Source organism: Protomyctophum bolini (assembly GCF_963924005.1).
Source record: "Protomyctophum bolini genome assembly, chromosome: 5".
Classification (NCBI taxonomy): Eukaryota; Metazoa; Chordata; class Actinopteri; order Myctophiformes; family Myctophidae; genus Protomyctophum; species Protomyctophum bolini.
In genome coordinates, this window is record NC_137866.1 from 25,555,537 (window position 1) to 25,579,904 (window position 24,368).

A 24,368-nucleotide genomic window follows, 5' to 3' on the forward strand; every position below is an offset into this window, starting at 1 on the left:
GGTAAGGTTGTGGTCAGATTACCATAGCTAGCGATAGTGTGTGTGTGTGTGTGTGTGTGTGTGTGTGTGTGTGTGTGTGTGTGTGTGTGTGTGTGTGTGTGTGTGTGTGTGTGTGTGTGTGTGTGTGTGTGTGTGTGCGTGCGCGTGTGTGCGCGTGCGTGCATGCGTGTCAGAGAATAAAAATACCTGCAGAGTTGGAGCCTCTCTTGGAGTCTTTCTACAACTGCCTTGTCCACCTGATCTACTTTCCTACTAACCCAAGGCCGAAAGCAGCGCATTTCTTTCACACTCTGGTTGACTGATACTCTTGCTGTCTGTCTCAACAACTCTCTTGTCTGTATAATGACAGCATCCACACATTGAGATTTTATACCAAGACACTTCCGGGATAAAATGACATCACACACTGACCCCGCCTCTGGCATCATCACTGGCCTAACTAGTTTGGAGTTATGCTGACGCATAACTCCGAATGGGCCCCGGCCTCAACCAATGAGCACACTGGAGTATGCCAAACAGGGCAGCCAGGTCGGCTGTCAAACAGATAATCCAATTCAGATAGGCACGCAGTCAGTCAGGATGATCATAAGGAAGTTATTGTTACATTCTCCCAACGTTTGTCATTTTATATAAGGTTTGGCTATCGTACAAACAAAGTAAAGAGGATCACTTTGGGCTGCTTTCAGCTCTCCTATAGCCTTGCACCAAGACTGACAGATCTTTTTTAATCGATCGACATTTGTGTATCTCCGCCAGTCTTGGACACTAACCTCAAATAGCCACTGGCATTCCGTTTATGTATAACAATGCCCTTGCTTCTCCATACATGTACACATTAAAAGAATAAAGTGATTACGGATGTGTTTCCGTATTAGTCCATATTGTTCCATAAAGAGGTGTTTCAATCCCGTCTGGGTCAGAAGTTCCCTGTAGCGTTCCCTAAGTTCCCTAGCGTTCCCTGTTGCAACACGTTATGAAGTGTTTATACACTTCTTTAATGAACAATACAGACAAATGATTAATACGCAACACAGTAATAGAATTAAAAATATGTATTTATCAGTCTGATAAAGATGTATTTTATTAGTATGTATTCACATGCCCCTTATGTGGGAATCTGGTCAAAAGGGCTTGTGCCTCTCAGACAGTGCCTGTGCCTGATTATTATGTCAAGCTGGCCTCCTAGTATATGTCAACAACATAAGATAGGAGGTTAACCTTGGATTGTTTACAGTTTTGAGGTCACAATACACTTGGTTGCCTGGAAACGAAGCAAGATGGAGCCCCAGCTGGCGGCTGACATGATGACAGAAGGCATAAACTCACGCTATGTGTATTCAACTCATCCATGCTAAACCCCTTATCCCTAAACTACTTTGAAAAACATTTTTGAATAGTTAAAATGGCCAATCTCCATCAACACGTTGTGAGCTTGTAGATTGGTTTTCAAAATAGTAAAAAAGGCAAAGTAAGGGGCAGGGTACAACACTTTTTTGTGTTTTTCTTCTTTCTAATGATTTGATCGGCCCAAAACATTGTGTTTATTGTCATAATTTGTAACAACAAGAGTTGGTTTTGTCAAACTTTTCCTAATTTTGCTAGGGGACTTCTGGTCCTGGTGTTCCCAAAGCTTTGTCTGAACAGAGGCCCACACTGGCTCAGAGTCAAGACTCTTTGGGTAGACTATAACTCCTATACAAGACACCAGCTGCAACATATCAATAAGATTATAACAGATGAATAATGATATTTCATCCCAGCCAGCCATTTCGGGCAGCTCATACTACCAGGCATGAAAGGTTATTACAAGGCAATGCAAGACCTCAAGTCACCTGCCTCGTTGAGGCTCGATCAATCATAGACCATAACAAGACTAATGCTTTGGTCAGACGACAGCAGGCAAATCGGATTTGTTTCTGAAATGTGATCTTTAGAGCTATGTCCGACTGTCCACACTGCTATTTGCAAGTGATCAAATTAGATGTTGTGTATTCAGACATCGTCGACCTATCTGCATTGGTTACTGTGGTAATGACGTAATGACATAGGCAAAGGATTAATGCCTAACGTAGGCCTATACCCTGTCATATATGGAGAATAGATATATCGCTCGCCAAAAATAGCAGATCTACAAGCTCTGCCATTTTCAACAAGCAACACCATCATACCTTAAAAATCAGGCTTCATTGTCCAAGAGTCCAGACTGAGACATGTTTAGAAATCAGATGTCAAACAATTCTGTTCAGACTTGATGAAACCAATCTGATTCAAATCTGTATAGGACAATAATCAGAGTTGAACTGCCACTGTGAACATAGCTCAAGAGTCTACACATGATATAATGACCCTGATGACGATAGATGGCCGCTAGGCATCAAAACATTTTCATGATGTAGCACCTGCCCTTACAAATAAAAAAGGCATTTAACAGCCCTCAGCACCTCATTTTCTTTTGTGGACAGCTGTCATATCAGCCCTATGGTAGATATAATTAATGCATTGCATTTTTATAGCGCTTTTCCAAGTGCTCAAAGCGCTTTTCAATGGTTCCGAATTCATTCATACATTGGGAGGTGAATCGGCGAACAGTCGACGCCAGCGTCCTCACTTCCCACCCAATGGTGGCAAGCTCACACCGAGGACACTTCGACATGTGGCCAGGAGGAGCCGGGATTCGAACCGCCAACCCAGGGATCATTGGACGACCTGCTCTGATTCCTGAGCCACAGCCACCCTAAATATATGGGCGGCATATACATAAAGATATGGCAAGTGACACATAAGTAGGCCTACAAGCTAATCGCCCTCTTGGCCCTTTTATCACTGTAGTTAAATATTATATATTTTTATCTGTTAAATTGTTGTTGTTCTTTTTACAAGTTCACATTTTCAGCAACGCCCTGCACCTGCCTGCCTCATGCCTGGGCATGGAGGAACATGAAGGCCTTCCTAAGAACCCATTCCTAAACTTGATAACATAGTAACATTGCATATTATTAACCATTGCGCAAACAAGATAGGTTTGCAATAACACTCTTTTCTGCAAAAACAATATTCAGAATAATACAATGTACACACAGACACCAAACAGCTTCACGTGTGACACTGAATGGCAATGGCTCCACCTACAGGCACCTATAGTCTACTTGTAGTAATTAGGTTTAGGCTAGCGTTTCATATATCATTAGCCTAATTAACAACACACGTGAGCGCCCTAGACTTTTCTAGTTTTCTCGCTATATTGAATACTGTAAAAATGCATAATAATGCCGTGCTATAATAATAATAATGCATAATTAAAAGTAGCAGCCAGATAAGTAATTTATTCTAGCGCATTGTTTTTATAATTTGTGCAATAATGCTATACATTTCCGAGGATTAGCCTACGACCTTTAAATTATAGGCTATGTCCTTGTGATATCGTTGCGTGTGAATCTATTTTTCTACAGTCTATGGTGTGATTGTGAATGCATCATTGTTGGTGTGACGGTGTCATCACATACGCATACTACGACACGCGATACCCTTGGCTACTCTACGCCTATTCTGACCGGCAACAAGAACGCGGAAAACCTATATATTTCTTATTCCTTTCAGCCTAGGTAGTGACAGTGTAGCCTCTATCGATAAAACGTGGTATTCGTTTATCCATACACGGGGCAAAGGACGTACGCTAGCTGACATTAGCCTATTTTTAACGTTGCTTGTTAAAGGTGCTGAGAAAACGTGTGCATTTGAAATAGCCTATCTGTGTTGAGCAGCGGCTTACCTGCATAAATGGCCGGAGTTTGTAGTAGCCCTTTGCGATTCTAATACTGACATGAGGACAAGCTGTTTATACGGCTTTGCTTTGCTGCTCTTGGCTCGGCTCGGCTCACATGAAGGAAGACCGTCAGGCTGCGTGCGGCGGTCAATTGCTCGGAGTCAGATATGTAGGACTGTAGCCTCTGTAGGACATCATTCATTTAAGACGACCCTGTCCAAGTGAACATTATGTGTAGTGTACTAGTCTAGGCCTACTATACTCTGTGTGCGCACATATACCGGTAGGCTTCTGAAATCCTAAATCCTGCCTGGTCTGGTCTCTTCAGTAACGTTCTTAACAGTCTTCATCACATGATTCACATAATCGGTAACAGCTAGTTCAGTCAATCTTCATCCACATCGGCTAACAGGAGGACATGAGATAATGTTGTTGTTTTATAACCAATTAAACTTTAAAAAATAAATAAATAAATAAACATGATCAAGGATTCAAGGTACTGAAGAGATAACATTTTATAACCACAATGATTACCGCTAGAGGGCAGCATAGACCATGTTTTCTGAAAAGGTAACGATGTTTTTTTTGTTGCCTGCAGGGGCGCACTTGACAACAATCAGGCAGCCCACACTCTCCCAAAATGATACGAGTATTGTTTTTTTGTCCATGACCCTGCCTGTGGTCGCCGGTCTGACAGCTGGCTCATCCAGACGTTTGTCCTTTGTTGTCTACTCACTCTAACCGAAAGATGCGTCCATGATAGGGGTTGGCTTACTTGGCTATATTATTTGCCTACATCATGTCAACGCGGTCTGTGTGCGTAATTACGCACGTGCGTAAACCCCTTTATTTGCACAAAAATACACTACAAGTATTTACTACGAATTCGTAGTTTTTATTTTATTTTTTCATGTATATACACACACAATGTTTGCAGTGAATAGCAAAGAAGTTGAAAACACATCCCAACAGAGATACTTAATAACATAATATTATGTTTACAATGACCATCTACACAGACCCAGAATACTGAAGCCTATGTGCAAATGCATATAAAATAAATGACCCTTTGGGTCTTACTGGGCGTTTTTCATAGCCCTTAATCATTTAATCCTCAAAAGAGGACTAAATTTAAAATACGATACATACATGCAGATTTCGGAAAACAACGCGACTGCCTACACTTGTCAACTTAATATAGCCTACCATAAGGTCATACGGGACAACAGACTCGTGCGCTATGTGTGGTTGGGGGCTCAGAGTGCGTCCACCGCAGAAAGTAAGCTTTCTTATAACACAAGCCACCTTTGTGTTGGTGAGTAGCAAAAACGTTATTTTTATTTTCGCTACAGTCGAGAGGCTGGTCTGCATTTCATGCGAGCGCAGGAACACAAGAGTAGCATAGCTGTAATGCAAAGGCATTAGAGCTATGGACCAGAGCTACTTCTAGACCTGCATTTACAATATAATTCCAATGATGCCTCTCCTCACTGTCTACCTCTGTGTTTCCTGAACTATACAACAGTATAAGAGGAAATAAAACCAGTTGAGTTGACAAATAAATTCATAATAATAATTTGCAAAAGGCTACCTGTGAGTATGTTCTCCGACATGACGGTGACCTGCACCTCCACTGAGTGCTTGGAGGCGTACGTTATCTCAGCACTAACATGGGCCACATCTCCAATGAACATGGGGTACAGGAATTCCGTCTTCTCCACTCGTGCCAGTGCAGCCACACAGCGGTCCTGGGCAAGAAAGGGGGGCAGATGAATGAAGGACAGGAGGATAGATATCGCCTTTAGCCGAAGAGCCTTAGATGGCCCAAGATGCTGGTCGTTCCAGACGCTAGACTGAATGAAGTCTTAAGGGCGATCACGCCTTTGTCACTATGAACATTGAAATCTAGAATGGCCTGTTTGAGGATTTCAGAAAAATCGGTATAATATTTTAAAATCACTTCTCAGAACCCATTTCACCCCTGAAGACCTGAGGCCGATTCTACAACCTTCTGAATCAGTAGTTCAATTTCAAGATTTTAAAAAAATGTTCAAAAGGTGGGGATCTGTATATTTCTGATGTCAGCATGGATGGATGGGTGCATTTCTGTCTGTCTGCCTGTGAGTACCTGTGTGTGCATGATTATTTATCAGATAATCTCTCAAGTGGCAGGATGTTTGCCATCCAAAAAATATGCAAAGAATGCACCAAGAAAGACAACAGTCTAATGATGCAAGTCAAAGCAGGCTAAAGGTGAAGACAACAATAAGGTAGGCCCTACCTTACTTGATTTTATATTTCACCTTTCACACAGTGCCCTACCTGGTATAGGGCACTGTGTGAAAGGTGAAATATAAAATCACATAACATAGAGCTAAAAGAAAATACTAAATGAAAATTCTGTTCACAAGTGGCTTTGGGTAAGAGCATACTGGTAAGCTAAATCAGGGGTAGGCAACCTTAGGCACGGGTGCCAACATTGGCACAGGGGAGGGTGATCACTGGCACACTGGCATTAGTGTGTGAGAGAGAGAAGGTTTTTATTTTTAAATGAAATATTCAAAAAAAAAGTGTAGTCAGTTAAATTAAGTCTATTCACATCTACAAATTACACGATAATTTACATCCTGCACATAATTGTACATTCATTCAAACTCCTAACTCATGACTGAGGAGGGATTACAGTAGGTGGGTTAATGCTCTGAGTTTAATGATCATCAAAAATATTTCTAAGCTTGTTATGTATATCCTATATATACATATATATATATATACAATCAAAATCAGTTGGGAATATTTATTGTTGATGTGGTGTCATAAATATATATGGCACACTGACTATCACGGAAATGAAAACATGGCACTTGATGTGAAAAAGGTTGCAGACCCCTGAGCTAAATCACTCAATACTGACATTATTTTGTGGCAGTAATTACTCAAATCTCCTACCCCGCCCTGTGTGTTGCAGTGGCGTGTGCAAATGATACTCCCCGCTTCCTCAATCATCTTCAGGAGGGTACCTCCATGGGTGTTGCCAGCAATGTTGGCATCATCTGGGCGTATGAGCCTGTAGGAAAGACAAGATTAGAAATGGCATTTAGCCTCCCTAGGAGCTACATGCAGGTTTAATGGTGAGGGCTGAACTTGAATCTACACGTATCATCTCCAGTATCACATAAACCAGTAGGCTGACAACCATCTCAGTCTTTGGTATGCCAAAGAAAAAGGTCTGTTTTTGGAACAAGTCTAACCACTTGACACCACTTGTCACGTACACACACACACACACACACACACACACACACACACACACACACACACACACACACACACACACACACACAGCTAGCTTATTAACATAGATGAAAAAAGATAATGATAATTGATGACATGCTGTACTACTATATACAGTAATGTTACTCATTCCCCTACTACTACTCAGGATAAATGAAACATTGTTTCACCATTTATTTTCACTGCCTGCACAAATGACGGTAGAAGTAGTCAGCTTAACAACTACATCTTGAAATTCTCTGGTGGGTTACATCAGTGAGTGAGATCAATAACTTTAAAGATTGGTGTGATAATAGCCACCTTATGTTAAACACCACAAAAGCTACGGCTTCAACCTACACCTTTTCGGTCCAATGTAAAACGTTTTTTTCTGCTGTAATAATCATGTACATGTTGTTTTAAAACCAAAATAAACTATTCATTCATTCATTCAAGTACCTGGGGATCCAAATGGACAACCAGCTCAAATGGAATATCCATGTGGATTATCTAACACTTTCTCTGCAGGCTCAGGCTCTTTGGTTTGAGCAAGGGAGTCATGTCAACTTTCTATGATGCAGTGCTAGGTAGCATTATTAGATATGGCATGTCAGCTTGGTTTGGGACACTCTCTGGCCAGCTCAAATCTGAGAATAGCTCAAATGGAAAAAACAGCCATGAAGGTAATTGGTAGGAAAGATTCTCCATCTCTTCAGACAATCTTAACGGTGCTCAGTCTGTCAAATAGAGTATGAGCCGTTACCCTCTTGTAGACGTTATAGAGCGTGCCGTTGCAAGAGCAACCGTTTCAAACTTTCTTTCCTTCCCACTTCAATTGTTCTACTAAACAACCGCCAACATAGTTCATAGCTCTTAGTGAGGAAGGGACTTCTTGACCTTTCGTCTGTTATTTATTGTTCTTACCTTGTGATACTATACCTTGTGAATACTCTGTACTTTTATATTCATATACCTTCTGATTGCAATTTTGCACTGATCTCTTGTGATACTCTGTGATACTATACATTGTACAATGCTGCTATTATGTATTGTCTGTCTGTGTTTTAAAAACGTTGATGTACAGTACTACTGCACTTTTGCCCAAGACAAATTTCTTCTTGTGGGACAATAAAGTATATCTCATCTCATCTCATCATCTCATCGTCTTCTTCAGATACACAGACTGGCTGCTCATGATAGTTGAGACAGAACAGTACTTTGCGAACTTTTTTGCATTTGTCTTTTGTAATCTCCCAAGACCCAAACACTGGACCCACAGGTCTCAATGATGCCACATGAAACAAATACCTACTAAATAAATATTTCCCCATTTACATTATGAGGGAGGGTTACCAGAAGTCCACAGTAGGATAGTTAAATAAAAGGTTTGTTTCTATAGTTCAAACGCATTTTTAGAGTTTGGGATACAATTATGAAAAGATTTAGGTTGGAGTTAGGTTAGGATTAGGCATGCAGGGGTTAGGTTTAATGAGGGTGTGAGGTTAAGGTTAGTCTTGAGGTAAAGGGATGGGGATTTTTAGGTTAAGGTAAGGTTGTGGTCAGATTACCATAGCTAGCGATAGTGTGTGTGTGTGTGTGTGTGTGTGTGTGTGTGTGTGTGTGTGTGTGTGTGTGTGTGTGTGTGTGTGTGTGTGTGTGTGCGTGCGCGTGTGTGCGCGTGCGTGCATGCGTGTCAGAGAATAAAAATACCTGCAGAGTTGGAGCCTCTCTTGGAGTCTTTCTACAACTGCCTTGTCCACCTGATCTACTTTCCTACTAACCCAAGGCCGAAAGCAGCGCATTTCTTTCACACTCTGGTTGACTGATACTCTTGCTGTCTGTCTCAACAACTCTCTTGTCTGTATAATGACAGCATCCACACATTGAGATTTTATACCAAGACACTTCCGGGATAAAATGACATCACACACTGACCCCGCCTCTGGCATCATCACTGGCCTAACTAGTTTGGAGTTATGCTGACGCATAACTCCGAATGGGCCCCGGCCTCAACCAATGAGCACACTGGAGTATGCCAAACAGGGCAGCCAGGTCGGCTGTCAAACAGATAATCCAATTCAGATAGGCACGCAGTCAGTCAGGATGATCATAAGGAAGTTATTGTTACATTCTCCCAACGTTTGTCATTTTATATAAGGTTTGGCTATCGTACAAACAAAGTAAAGAGGATCACTTTGGGCTGCTTTCAGCTCTCCTATAGCCTTGCACCAAGACTGACAGATCTTTTTTAATCGATCGACATTTGTGTATCTCCGCCAGTCTTGGACACTAACCTCAAATAGCCACTGGCATTCCGTTTATGTATAACAATGCCCTTGCTTCTCCATACATGTACACATTAAAAGAATAAAGTGATTACGGATGTGTTTCCGTATTAGTCCATATTGTTCCATAAAGAGGTGTTTCAATCCCGTCTGGGTCAGAAGTTCCCTGTAGCGTTCCCTAAGTTCCCTAGCGTTCCCTGTTGCAACACGTTATGAAGTGTTTATACACTTCTTTAATGAACAATACAGACAAATGATTAATACGCAACACAGTAATAGAATTAAAAATATGTATTTATCAGTCTGATAAAGATGTATTTTATTAGTATGTATTCACATGCCCCTTATGTGGGAATCTGGTCAAAAGGGCTTGTGCCTCTCAGACAGTGCCTGTGCCTGATTATTATGTCAAGCTGGCCTCCTAGTATATGTCAACAACATAAGATAGGAGGTTAACCTTGGATTGTTTACAGTTTTGAGGTCACAATACACTTGGTTGCCTGGAAACGAAGCAAGATGGAGCCCCAGCTGGCGGCTGACATGATGACAGAAGGCATAAACTCACGCTATGTGTATTCAACTCATCCATGCTAAACCCCTTATCCCTAAACTACTTTGAAAAACATTTTTGAATAGTTAAAATGGCCAATCTCCATCAACACGTTGTGAGCTTGTAGATTGGTTTTCAAAATAGTAAAAAAGGCAAAGTAAGGGGCAGGGTACAACACTTTTTTGTGTTTTTCTTCTTTCTAATGATTTGATCGGCCCAAAACATTGTGTTTATTGTCATAATTTGTAACAACAAGAGTTGGTTTTGTCAAACTTTTCCTAATTTTGCTAGGGGACTTCTGGTCCTGGTGTTCCCAAAGCTTTGTCTGAACAGAGGCCCACACTGGCTCAGAGTCAAGACTCTTTGGGTAGACTATAACTCCTATACAAGACACCAGCTGCAACATATCAATAAGATTATAACAGATGAATAATGATATTTCATCCCAGCCAGCCATTTCGGGCAGCTCATACTACCAGGCATGAAAGGTTATTACAAGGCAATGCAAGACCTCAAGTCACCTGCCTCGTTGAGGCTCGATCAATCATAGACCATAACAAGACTAATGCTTTGGTCAGACGACAGCAGGCAAATCGGATTTGTTTCTGAAATGTGATCTTTAGAGCTATGTCCGACTGTCCACACTGCTATTTGCAAGTGATCAAATTAGATGTTGTGTATTCAGACATCGTCGACCTATCTGCATTGGTTACTGTGGTAATGACGTAATGACATAGGCAAAGGATTAATGCCTAACGTAGGCCTATACCCTGTCATATATGGAGAATAGATATATCGCTCGCCAAAAATAGCAGATCTACAAGCTCTGCCATTTTCAACAAGCAACACCATCATACCTTAAAAATCAGGCTTCATTGTCCAAGAGTCCAGACTGAGACATGTTTAGAAATCAGATGTCAAACAATTCTGTTCAGACTTGATGAAACCAATCTGATTCAAATCTGTATAGGACAATAATCAGAGTTGAACTGCCACTGTGAACATAGCTCAAGAGTCTACACATGATATAATGACCCTGATGACGATAGATGGCCGCTAGGCATCAAAACATTTTCATGATGTAGCACCTGCCCTTACAAATAAAAAAGGCATTTAACAGCCCTCAGCACCTCATTTTCTTTTGTGGACAGCTGTCATATCAGCCCTATGGTAGATATAATTAATGCATTGCATTTTTATAGCGCTTTTCCAAGTGCTCAAAGCGCTTTTCAATGGTTCCGAATTCATTCATACATTGGGAGGTGAATCGGCGAACAGTCGACGCCAGCGTCCTCACTTCCCACCCAATGGTGGCAAGCTCACACCGAGGACACTTCGACATGTGGCCAGGAGGAGCCGGGATTCGAACCGCCAACCCAGGGATCATTGGACGACCTGCTCTGATTCCTGAGCCACAGCCACCCTAAATATATGGGCGGCATATACATAAAGATATGGCAAGTGACACATAAGTAGGCCTACAAGCTAATCGCCCTCTTGGCCCTTTTATCACTGTAGTTAAATATTATATATTTTTATCTGTTAAATTGTTGTTGTTCTTTTTACAAGTTCACATTTTCAGCAACGCCCTGCACCTGCCTGCCTCATGCCTGGGCATGGAGGAACATGAAGGCCTTCCTAAGAACCCATTCCTAAACTTGATAACATAGTAACATTGCATATTATTAACCATTGCGCAAACAAGATAGGTTTGCAATAACACTCTTTTCTGCAAAAACAATATTCAGAATAATACAATGTACACACAGACACCAAACAGCTTCACGTGTGACACTGAATGGCAATGGCTCCACCTACAGGCACCTATAGTCTACTTGTAGTAATTAGGTTTAGGCTAGCGTTTCATATATCATTAGCCTAATTAACAACACACGTGAGCGCCCTAGACTTTTCTAGTTTTCTCGCTATATTGAATACTGTAAAAATGCATAATAATGCCGTGCTATAATAATAATAATGCATAATTAAAAGTAGCAGCCAGATAAGTAATTTATTCTAGCGCATTGTTTTTATAATTTGTGCAATAATGCTATACATTTCCGAGGATTAGCCTACGACCTTTAAATTATAGGCTATGTCCTTGTGATATCGTTGCGTGTGAATCTATTTTTCTACAGTCTATGGTGTGATTGTGAATGCATCATTGTTGGTGTGACGGTGTCATCACATACGCATACTACGACACGCGATACCCTTGGCTACTCTACGCCTATTCTGACCGGCAACAAGAACGCGGAAAACCTATATATTTCTTATTCCTTTCAGCCTAGGTAGTGACAGTGTAGCCTCTATCGATAAAACGTGGTATTCGTTTATCCATACACGGGGCAAAGGACGTACGCTAGCTGACATTAGCCTATTTTTAACGTTGCTTGTTAAAGGTGCTGAGAAAACGTGTGCATTTGAAATAGCCTATCTGTGTTGAGCAGCGGCTTACCTGCATAAATGGCCGGAGTTTGTAGTAGCCCTTTGCGATTCTAATACTGACATGAGGACAAGCTGTTTATACGGCTTTGCTTTGCTGCTCTTGGCTCGGCTCGGCTCACATGAAGGAAGACCGTCAGGCTGCGTGCGGCGGTCAATTGCTCGGAGTCAGATATGTAGGACTGTAGCCTCTGTAGGACATCATTCATTTAAGACGACCCTGTCCAAGTGAACATTATGTGTAGTGTACTAGTCTAGGCCTACTATACTCTGTGTGCGCACATATACCGGTAGGCTTCTGAAATCCTAAATCCTGCCTGGTCTGGTCTCTTCAGTAACGTTCTTAACAGTCTTCATCACATGATTCACATAATCGGTAACAGCTAGTTCAGTCAATCTTCATCCACATCGGCTAACAGGAGGACATGAGATAATGTTGTTGTTTTATAACCAATTAAACTTTAAAAAATAAATAAATAAATAAACATGATCAAGGATTCAAGGTACTGAAGAGATAACATTTTATAACCACAATGATTACCGCTAGAGGGCAGCATAGACCATGTTTTCTGAAAAGGTAACGATGTTTTTTTTGTTGCCTGCAGGGGCGCACTTGACAACAATCAGGCAGCCCACACTCTCCCAAAATGATACGAGTATTGTTTTTTTGTCCATGACCCTGCCTGTGGTCGCCGGTCTGACAGCTGGCTCATCCAGACGTTTGTCCTTTGTTGTCTACTCACTCTAACCGAAAGATGCGTCCATGATAGGGGTTGGCTTACTTGGCTATATTATTTGCCTACATCATGTCAACGCGGTCTGTGTGCGTAATTACGCACGTGCGTAAACCCCTTTATTTGCACAAAAATACACTACAAGTATTTACTACGAATTCGTAGTTTTTATTTTATTTTTTCATGTATATACACACACAATGTTTGCAGTGAATAGCAAAGAAGTTGAAAACACATCCCAACAGAGATACTTAATAACATAATATTATGTTTACAATGACCATCTACACAGACCCAGAATACTGAAGCCTATGTGCAAATGCATATAAAATAAATGACCCTTTGGGTCTTACTGGGCGTTTTTCATAGCCCTTAATCATTTAATCCTCAAAAGAGGACTAAATTTAAAATACGATACATACATGCAGATTTCGGAAAACAACGCGACTGCCTACACTTGTCAACTTAATATAGCCTACCATAAGGTCATACGGGACAACAGACTCGTGCGCTAAAATGGAGTATATGATACTCAACTCGGATTATTTAACCCAAAGCTCCTTTTTCATCAAGTGAAAGACAAAGCACCCATAGCTTTACGTTTATGTACAAATGAATGAAGCCATCTATATGTGAACTTCATGCACCGGCTTTTGACTGAATCAGCCCTTGAAATGTTCTATTAGAGTCTATCTACCAAGGTCTCCACATGCTGGCATTGACTGCTTGTGGCTGGACTCCGCTAGGGGCGACGCCGCTGCTGCCGCTGTGAGACTGCTTCTCAGTCTTGGAGCCGAGGCTGGATTTGAGGCTCAGGAGTCTTTGCTGAAGCTGGGGTAAGGCTCTGGAGGTCTGGGCGCAACAGTTCTGACAGGTCGGGGTGATGGTGGTCGCGGACATGGACTGCTGGATGAAGTCGTTCACCCGCTGGCATGCGTTTTGACCCAGATTCGTTTTGGGAAGCAGAGCGGAGACGCGCTCGAGGCACGCTTTGTAGCCTTCTTTGTACCTGTCTGCAGAAAGGAATAGTTGTTATTTTTTGTATTTCAAGAAGCAACACCATTAAACTAAGTAGAGAACAAAAAAAACAATAATTAAAACAATAAAGATTACGATGCATACCTTTGTTGTTAACAGGGGGTGTGTCGCCGAGGAATCTCACTATCATCTCCAGGATATCAGCTTTCTCGAGCTTGGAGTAGCGAGTCTTCTGGAGAAAATGTTATAGAAATGTTAAACAACGATGCTTTCTCATTAATTTAACTGCATTTATTCTGCTTTAATTGCGATAATATAGGCTATTGCACAAGTTATTTTGTTTGGAACTTACATCTCTGCCAGTGAGAGGGAGTATGAGATTTTTCAGATGGTCGAGACTGTCGTTGATACGGGCACGCCTTCTCTTTTCCATCAACGGTTTCATCGTCTGAAAAGAACAGAGTTGAAAGAATTAATCGACTGAACACCTTTAAATAATCATAATTAACTCAAAGGGGAAACATGCAAGGACTAGCCTACTAAAAGTCTCTACGACGATGACACCAAATTATTTCCTTACCTTTCTGATTTCAAGCGCCTCTTTTCTCCTCGCCACGGTTAGCCTCGGAGAAACAGACTGGATGATTTCGTAGCTCATGTTAGGAGACATCCTTTTGGGGGAATGCGAGAAGTGCCTTGAACAGTTGTCTGTGAAAATGTATCTCCAATGGCCATGGACTGCGGTATTTATCCAGGTCCTTGGCGTCGGTTTACGCGCGTCATGGGTACGCCCCCAAGCCGCCACGAAGAGATTTTGACTCAGGACCTGATCCTCATCACTAAAGCATCACTTTTAGTAAGACAAGATAACCATCTGTCTTATAACCTCACAGCCAAGCATAACAACTATAAAGTGCGTGTTTAAAATAGGATATATAGAGGCGTGCAAACAAGATAGGCGTCAAGAAGCTTGACATGTGTGCGTAAAGAGCTTCTCAATTATTGGCAATTTGCATATTGTAAGCGTAAAATCATATTATGAAGTCCATAAACTCTTCCAGGTCATATAAATTGCTATATTATATTAGTTTGCACTTTTCAGTATATCACGTAATTCAGAGTAACTTTTATTTTTAATTAAAAAGTGGTTGGTTAGATGTGCGTAAATGCGCAATAAACCAAATGTTGCCCTGGACAATATCTTTATATCTCTATATACAACAAAATTGTAACAAAATTGTAACAACAAAAATTGTATTGAAAGCATGCACGATTAAATTGTCTTTGATACATTCCTAGATTTCCATAATGGTTCAAGCATTAGGTCAGGTGGCTCTATTGTTTAATTGTACAGTCCAATAAATTGTTTATCTAATTGGATAGTTTAATTAAGAGCATTATTAATTTACTGGCCACTAATGAGTAGCCTACTCTAAAATAGGCTGCGGGGTAGTTGTTATAATTTAAAAACTAAATTAGGGTATAATAACGTAAAAATAGTGAGAAGGGGTCATGCTTGGGTATTATGGTTAAAATACTATAATCACAGATACCCAAGCCACGCTACTTTCAAATAACATCTGCTCTAGACAACAAAGGGTGTGCATATGACGTTTATATTCAATTTCAGATGGGGGTATACCTACAGGCTGCTGCTGATGTTTATAAGGAGGGTTTTGCATGAGTAGAGGATTTGCCTGCATGGCAACGAAGGGACTTGTATACTCACAGATGCTGCTATGCCTATACCCCCTTTCAAATGTATGATTACTTTATAAGTTACGAAGTTGGCTATAACGTAACAAGACACTCAACCTAATGGTATGGTATGGTATCATATGGTATCACCATCACGTGCTTAGAACATATCATACCAAGTAAACTTAATGTGCTTTACACGAACGGGAAAGAAATTGTGGAATCTATATATTAACCTTATTTTATCAAATAAATTCAAGAATTCAAAACATTTCTGATCGGGGAAAACCTCCGGAAAGCCTTAAACGACCTGTCAACAGAAGTGTCACCGGGAAACCACGCGCAAAGCACGCGCCATGGAAACCAGATGGCAGTCTGTTACTGAGCCCGTGCACCCCCACCATCACCACCACCCCCACCCTATTCTCTTGAGTCTTTCTCAAACCTCAACATCATCCGTAACAGCCAATCACCTGTCCAACCCTCGCTTACCATGTCTTACTCCCAACAGTAACATATTGCAGCCCCCTCCACGCCACAAGCACATTTACGCGCACAACTCATAGATGAACACACACACACACACACACACACACACACACACACACACACACACACACACACACACACACACACACACACACACACACACACACACACACACACACACACACACACACACACACGTTTTAAATGCACGTGATTTTTGGCGTGGCTATACCCTATACCCCATCTGCATGTTTCTTGTCTATCGTATGGTATGGTCTGTCCAATAGAAACATAGGCTACTAACACACAGACACACACACACACACACACACACACACACACACACACACACACACACACACACACACACACACACACACACACACACACACACACACACACACACACACACACACACACACACACACAACAGCAACATATTGCAGCCAGGAACACATTTACGCACAACATTTACGCACGGCACAACACACACATACACACAAAAGCATATCGAGCTTGGCTTCTAGACATTTTAGCGTCTCCGCTATCACGCAATGGATGCTTGTTTGTCTATATTAGACGATAATGAATGAAACGCGATCCCATTGGTTAATGTTGTTTGGGGTTCAAATGCGTCTTTATTGCACTTGGAATTATGGACAACAAACATAGTTTGAGGTCTTCCTTATTAACTTTGAAAAGTCTGGCAAAGCGCGTGACTATATGGACGATTGAGTAGGCTACAACATTCACATATATGACGCTAACCGTCGTCGTTTTTAAATAACTATTAAAAAAGAAAAAATATATACAACAAAAGGATATGGACCGTCGGACGGGTTTATTCGGAATATGACAGTTCAGTAATGTCCACAGAAGCTTTATAATACATTTGTAGCGGTTTGGCTGCTGCTTCATGCCTGCTGAGCTGCACGGGGAACAAAGCGATTCTCTGAAATTGATACGCACACTTGCTGCACGCGCCCGTCGCACCCCCGCGGGGGCCTTCAATTAAACGGCGGGCAGAGAATCCAGAAGTATTCCATTCTGCGCTTTACGGTTAGGGTCTCCCATTGTCTCTTGGGCAAATTCGGCGTGGGTAACCCATCTGCGCAAGCTGGATGGACAGAGACCCATTGTCTGAGAATGTTCCGATACGTGGGAATTAAAAGTCAAAGCTGGAGGATGGTGGATATAGCCTATAGGATGGGTAACGTAACGTGTGTGTGCGGCGGCATACAGACTAACATTTTCCATGTGAAAATATACAGAATACTTTTTATGCCTGCAGCATCACTGGTTCTTCAGTCACTGCTCTTCAACAGGGTACAGGGCAGGCTATATTCTGATTGTTCATTATAAAGAGGGGGAACACAATCTTGATTCTTGATTAATCAAATATTGCAACATCAAAATATGTCTCGCATGCCTACTGAACATTTTCTATAGTAGGCTACTAACGTAAGATAATATATTAAGGCTATATTGTACATATATGCTATCTCTATAGCTAAATAACTAGAATTTGCAGGATATGAACCATGCACAGCTGGAGTCAACCAGTTTATTTCCTCAAAATACAACTAACCATAATCCATAATGCACACATGTTGCTTTCAGTTGTCATGGTCTTTTGGTTTTGAAGACCAACAAATATGGAATTGTCAGTTGTCACCTTAAGAGGCCAGTGGGCCACTTGAGCAAATGCCAGTTTTATTATAAAGTGGTCAGTGCACTCTGACGTCTTGTGCAAGAGTATAAGGACTGGTTTGAATCATTTTGAATCATCTCCTCTCGGCTCTTAATTCCCTGTCTCTCTGCATCTGAAATAAAGCGTAAAATGTAAAAAATCTATCTATACTATATACACACAATATATTCACTCAATCCTAGAATGATAATATAGACTTATAGAAATGCGGATCATTTGAAACTTAAGTGCTGCGGGAGACTAGCAAAAATCATCCCACTGTGATATTTAGATTGTGCTGAGGCACTTTGTTATTATAATTTTTGACAGTGGTGCAGATTCAACTTAAACTATAGGCCTAATAACAAAGGGAACTATTGCTTGAGTTTGTTTTTAACAGCATCACCATTCAACGTATTTAAAAGAGACAGTAAATTATATAACCTACCCTTCCACATAGAAGAGAGAGCTCCCCAGGAATTAAATTACAACTGCCAATATAAAGTCAGTTAACTTAACTGTTGGTTGGCTTTTTGTTGTGTTGGGCCTATAGCCAGTATTTGGTGCTTTTACAGCTATATGTCATCTAACGAAAGAACTCACTAGCCATTTGAGAAGACAAAAAGTTGTCTTTATTTTCAGTATAGGCCTATGAACATCTCAGCCATAAAAAATATATTTCAATTCATGCCAATGAATGAATATTCGTTTATTAAAATAATAGTAAATTATTTAGTATATAGCTATCTGCAATTATAGGCTATACGAACGAGCGAACGGTGACATAGGCCTATATGTATTTGAGGTCTCTGGTTCTGCGTAATAATATATCTAATTAATAAATAGGATACATACGTAACCCAAACCCAATGTGTCTTTTTTGAAAGGCACCTTGGACTCTATATATCCCAAACGGTCCAATTCCCAAATTCCCACGAAATTTGGCGGCAAGTAGCCTAGCTGCAGAGAGAGTCTTATTAGCCAACAATGGGCCACCTGCGCTCTAAACAGCAACAGTCAGACGCGCGCCTTTATTTCATCAGGGACAGACAGGCTCCCGCTGGATTTTGTTGATGTATGTTGACCAAATCGGTTTCATATTCATCAGAAGTTAGCAGATACAAAACAATGCATAAATAAATAAAGGCCAAAACAACATTGAAATAATGAATGATATTTTTTTTATTTAAGATCACAAGACTTTTTGATTTGGTCACAAATCGACCATAAATACAATTAAAGCGTTGATCATTCAAAAAAAAAGTTCGCCATAAATAATACAAAACCCTATATAACACATAGTGTTTACAGACTATACTTTTGCACAGACCAAAATACTTTAAGTCCATCGTGCAAACCTCAGACAAAATAACCCTTGGGGTTTTACAAAAGTGTTGTTTTCAACCCATATCTTTGAAACCCCAAAGAGGATTGCATTTAAACAAAGTTCATAGACTTTACGGTTTCTTTGAGATCTGTGCTCATCTGGACTGGCCAGTATATATAAAACGCATGAGCCAAATCCTTAGTTAATTCATAACTTTTCATACAGTAACTCCAACATTTCTTCTTCTTCTCATCTCTATGCTAATACACCATTTGTGGAAAATAGAAAATAAATAAATATATTATATAGCCTAAATAACAAAAGTCATAACATCTGGTCTACCAAGGTCTCCACATGCTGGCATTGACTGCTTGTGGCAGCGGCTGGGCTCCGCTAGGAGCGACGCCGCTGCTGCCGCTGTGAGACTGCTTCTCAGTCTTGGAGCCGAGGCTGGATTTGAGGCTCAGGAGTTTTTGCTGGAGCTGGGGTAAGGCTCTGGAGGTCTGGGCGCAACAGTTCTGACAGGTCGGGGTGATGTTCGCGGACATGGACTGCTGGATGAAGTCGTTCACCCGCTGGCATGCGTTTTGGTCCAGGTTGGTTTTGGGAAGCAGAGCGGAGACACGCTGGAGGCACGCTTTGTAGCCTTCTTTATAGCTGTCTGCGGAGCCTGGAGTTGGGGGAGAAGATGGATTTGGTTAATGCCTGTTAAAAGTGAATATCCCCTCACCCTTTAACGCGTCAAATTCTGACATAAAGAGTATGCTATCCTATGAGAAATGTGTCCATGCTCACTTTTGACTGGTGTAGAGGGGAGGTCTCTGAGGTATCGCACGGTCATCTCGAGAATGTCAGCTTTTTCCAGCTTCGAGTAGCGCGCGTTGTCTTTGCCAACGAGAGGCAGAATCAGGGTCTTTAGGTGAGCCAGGCTGTCGTTGATGCGAGCGCGCCGTCTCTTTTCCAACATAGGCTTGAGAGTCTGGAAACATTAAAACAAATTGTTAGTCAGCTGTCAAATAAAGAATCAAATAAGAGTAAATGTAATACATGCCACAAGTTGAATTTACTATATTTAGCCATTTTCTTACCTTTCTCATCTCGTTAGCTTGCTTTCTCTGGGCCACAGTGGACCTTACAGGGAGAGGCTGGTTAGCCTCTGGTGTGATACTAGGAGTCATTTCGTTTGCTATATTGTGCTTTTTAAATGTAGTGTGCAAGAGAGACTTGCTCTTGGAGAGATTGAGCTCAAGTGTGCCGTGGATCCGGCGAGCCTGCTATTTATGCGGGCACGGCGCGTCAGAGGGGAGGGACCACAAGCTATTGTGTTGTCGCCTTGACACGGGGGGCAATGCAATGCCTCTGGGACGTCTAACTGGCGCCACTCAAGACCATCTGGTCTTTGCTGTATGCCCCTGCGTATAGCTCTGGTATGCACGGCATTAGACTGAGACATATAGGTTGATATGCCTATTCTATTGCGTTTAATTTTAAGAAAGATTAATACTATAGGTTATAGTATAGCACACACATATGATATATGATCGATGTTTAGGATATACTGCGCCGTTTGACGGTTTGACACAATATTTAGACCATTCTTTTGTAATTAATGATTCATGGGGCGATTCGTTTTCTTTCGTTCATTTTATGATAAAATCCTTAATATCTATACAATATATACCTTTTCGAGTAAATGCATGGTAACAGTAACACTATGTGTGAATAGCTTAATCACACAAAGGACAGGTCATAATATGATTAGTAAATCAATCTTAAATGGCAAATGGGGCATTTAAGTATATACTGTATAGGCCTACATATGCTTATGGAAACCAAACGTGTTTTCCATAAAAACCAAACCGTCTTGAGTTGACACAGATGCCTGCAAACACAGAACCACCAGCTGAATGATACTGATAGCAGGCCTAATCTATTCCGAAATAATAAACCAGAAACCCAAGCCACGCCATGAATGGATTAACATCTGCTTGATCAACATGATCCCCATCAACATGTTTTCAATGTCTAGAAGGTTCACCTGCAACAGCAGCAGCAGACTGGAGGGCAGTGATAATAACCTGAACCAACAGGATGCTATATGTGTGATTGTGTGTGACTCGTTAAAATGGGGAAAAAAAACTTAATGCAAGTGATTTTAAAGGTTAAAATGTGAATGCAAACAGTTAAATTACACGGTGCATTATCTAAATGTGTTAACATTTCTTATCCGCAAAATGAAACAATTTATCTAAAAGCAGTTTCCAAATGTGACCTTCGTTAAGAAAATAAAACAAAGCACCATATATTGTAGGCCTATATGTTCATTTATGAATATACGTATATAACATGGAATAGGCTACGTAAGATTCTGTCTTCGGTGAGCTGCAGTTCGATTCACGCGTTCGGCACGCGCCACTATTGCGCAACAGAGGGGCATCTGGCGCCCTTCCCCCACTCACAAGTTCCCCTACAACTGCACTAGGCTACACTGCGGTTCCACCGGCGGCAACCCAGCTCCTGCTCTTGTTTCGCCATCACCAATGTGTTCTATAAAAAACACGCGGGTTTTTTCTCCCTTCCCCCAAATAAACATAACCATAAGGCATTGTTTGGGCATTCAATCTGCATGGCGATTGGAGAGAGGGGGAGGAGTTGTGGCGTGGGTAAAGGCACATCTACACAATACCGCTATTTTATAGATTGCTTTAAGGTCGTTTTGATGCATCCCTGAGGCTAGAGTTGAAAAAACATGTTGAATTTTTAATTGACAGTGGAGATATAGACAAAGATATAACATGGGAGCTTCAACGGCCTATCCTTTCTCGAATTACGCGCGCGTTACGCACACGTTTTACGCACTGCATTGTCTATAGTTTACTGAACTTGCACCATTTGTTTCTTATTTTACAACTCAACTATGCTTAAATATTTTTTATTTGAATACATAATAATTTGAGATGATCAACTTGACACAAGTTAAGACGAGGGGACGCTATTGCCCGGATGTAAGCTGCCCTGTCCTGTCGTTATTAACAAAAAGTGGAATCTACCCCCACCCCACCATCCCCCGACATGGATACACGGTTTTGCACGCGTCCTCTCCTGCCCATATGGGGCCCCAAATAACTGCCACTAAACCCAGTCTGGGAATGGGGCCCTTCAAAAATAAAGAAATCCAATAGGCTTCTGTTGGGAGCCTTATTTGTTCATGTTGCAGCGTTACTTTCCATCTGTGCATTGTAGCATGAGGACAGGACAGTGACCCATTGTTGCAGAAATGTAGAATACAAAGACATTTTTCGGATGTTGCATACAATATCTGGTACACAGTATACTTATTCAGTATATAGGCCTAATGAAAAGTATAATGCCCAAAATAACCGCTAATCGTATATATAGGCTAATGACAAGTTATCCGTAATAATGACTATATAGCCTACTCCTAATAGCCTGTAATTCTCATCCTAAATCCTGGCTGAATGGTATCTTGCAGGAGACGTGAAGTTCCATTTAAGTATATGGTTACGACTTGCTAAATTGAATTCAGCTTGCCTTGATCGAAGCAACGACCAACGCGCATCCCCTACAGGACCCCAGCCCAGTTCCGCGGCATGAGACTGACACGAGCCAAAATGTGCAGCCAGATGGGGAATGCAAATAGTGAGGCGTGAAACCAAGCGTCCATCGAGTCGCATATGTCTTTAGAGGAGAGCACTCCGCTCTCATGAACGACATGGCCTATACAAAAAATATTAGGCGTATTTTCGATCCAGACTTTGAGGGTTCCGTCCTTCATCGTATAGGTTCATGACGACACGTTTGGCATCCCAAGCCAAAATCTACGCCGAAATTGTCACCAATGCCAAAATAGCGTCTGTTTGACTGTTACTGTATGAGTCTTCTGAGGATTGGGTCTGATTTCTGATTCCAGTAAACAAGTTGTGATCATTTCGAATATATGATATGAGCCAAACAGGACAGTTTCGCTGCATCAATAGCCTATATGCAAGGTGTTCAGAAATAATAGTTTAAAAATCTTACTAAGGCAATAAATCATAAGGAACATAGCCAAAAACAGTGTTTTGGCTGATTATTTGCACATGCAACCTTCAGAACCCTGGACAGCTGAACATCTGTAAAGACAAAAAAGGTTCACTGTCCAGGGTGCTGAAAGTTTAGCTGCACATACCTGCTCCATTCAATACATAAAGCACGCAGGGCTGGAGATTATATTTTTGCCCCGTTGTGTGCCGTGCTGTGCTGTGCTGAGCTGAGCTGGTGCAATTAAGTTGGTGTGCATTCCCTCAAGAAAGCTACCGACTAACTCCCATTTCGGATATTTGTCAAAACACACTTTACTCCTAATCCTCACACATTTCTATATAAATGATCTCAGGGCTCATATAAGCATGTAGATTTGTGAAATTACATAACAACTGGCTACAGCTGGTTCCCAAGGTTTATGGGACAGGTCTATTAGACTACAGTGTATAGTGCAATGGTGTCTCTTCACAGGTCTCCCTAAAATAATCAGATGACTGCAGTTGATTTTGCTGCATGAGTCCTGGAGTATATCACTCCAGTTCTTAAACTGTCTCCCTGTCTGTCAAAAACGAAATTTCAAAATACTACTGGTGGTTTATATTTAAACATTGAAGCCAAAATGCATTTCTGGTCTTGTGCGATATGAACCATCTAGAGATTCCTGACCTCTCAGGTCATATCGAAAAGGTTTGCTTTCTGTACCTGAATCTATAAACATAAAAGAAGCAGCATTCAGTTATTTATAGACCAAACTTCTGGAACTAGCGGAGGCTCTACAGGCAGAAATCGTGCACTTTACGATAAATTAGAGCAGTTAGAGCATGCAATAAGGAACATTTTTGGCTATAGGGCCATCGCAGATTTGTCCCGTGGTGACCAGGCATGCAGCCATTTTCCAAAATAGCCACCACCTGCTGTTGTTTTACTAATTCAGCAATTCTAGACCACCTATAGGATCTTGATTCTGGTGACTAATCCTACATGTTCAAGGATGTCCTGAACAAAATGGCCACCACCCGCTGTTATTTTACAATAACTCAAGTTCTATAGGAACTTGATTCTGGTGACTAATCATACATTTTCAAGGATGAG

The 24,368-nt window shown here is 41.2% G+C and overlaps 4 protein-coding genes across 5 annotated transcripts in view; all 4 read right to left on the reverse strand.

Moving 5' to 3' along the window:
- Window positions 1-3,918, reverse strand: part of acot7 (acyl-CoA thioesterase 7) — a 45,808-nt gene extending 41,890 nt beyond the window's left edge. The window contains exon 1 of one of the 2 annotated variants that reach the window (XM_080763489.1): window positions 3,770-3,918. In XM_080763489.1, coding sequence (XP_080619615.1) covers window positions 3,770-3,822 — 53 coding nt within the window. In that variant the 5' untranslated portion in view covers window positions 3,823-3,918. Of the gene's footprint in view, window positions 1-186; window positions 324-3,769 lie in introns of those variants that run through there. The other variant, XM_080763488.1, reaches the window with a different exon arrangement.
- Window positions 3,919-4,254: 336 nt separating this feature from the next.
- On the reverse strand, window positions 4,255-12,484 carry LOC308315957 (cytosolic acyl coenzyme A thioester hydrolase-like; the record flags this gene model as incomplete). The annotated part of the gene is made up of 4 exons (XM_080764233.1): window positions 12,330-12,484; window positions 6,713-6,830; window positions 5,355-5,511; window positions 4,255-4,262 (listed from the first exon to the last, which is right to left on the reverse strand). The coding sequence occupies exons 1-4, from the start codon at window positions 12,380-12,382 to the stop codon at window positions 4,255-4,257; spliced, it is 336 nt and encodes a 111-aa protein (XP_080620359.1). The 5' UTR covers window positions 12,383-12,484.
- A 1,259-nt stretch (window positions 12,485-13,743) lies between these two features.
- On the reverse strand, window positions 13,744-14,698 carry LOC308315584 (transcription factor HES-2-like; the record flags this gene model as incomplete). Its single annotated transcript, XM_080763638.1, has 4 exons — window positions 13,744-14,063; window positions 14,164-14,260; window positions 14,381-14,476; window positions 14,609-14,698. The coding sequence occupies 4 exons, from the start codon at window positions 14,696-14,698 to the stop codon at window positions 13,744-13,746; spliced, it is 603 nt and encodes a 200-aa protein (XP_080619764.1).
- A 4,872-nt stretch (window positions 14,699-19,570) lies between these two features.
- LOC308315716 (transcription factor HES-2-like) lies at window positions 19,571-20,410 on the reverse strand (the record flags this gene model as incomplete). Its single annotated transcript, XM_080763834.1, has 3 exons — window positions 19,571-19,902; window positions 20,028-20,211; window positions 20,321-20,410. The coding sequence occupies 3 exons, from the start codon at window positions 20,408-20,410 to the stop codon at window positions 19,571-19,573; spliced, it is 606 nt and encodes a 201-aa protein (XP_080619960.1).
- Between the last annotated feature and the right edge of the window lie 3,958 nt (window positions 20,411-24,368).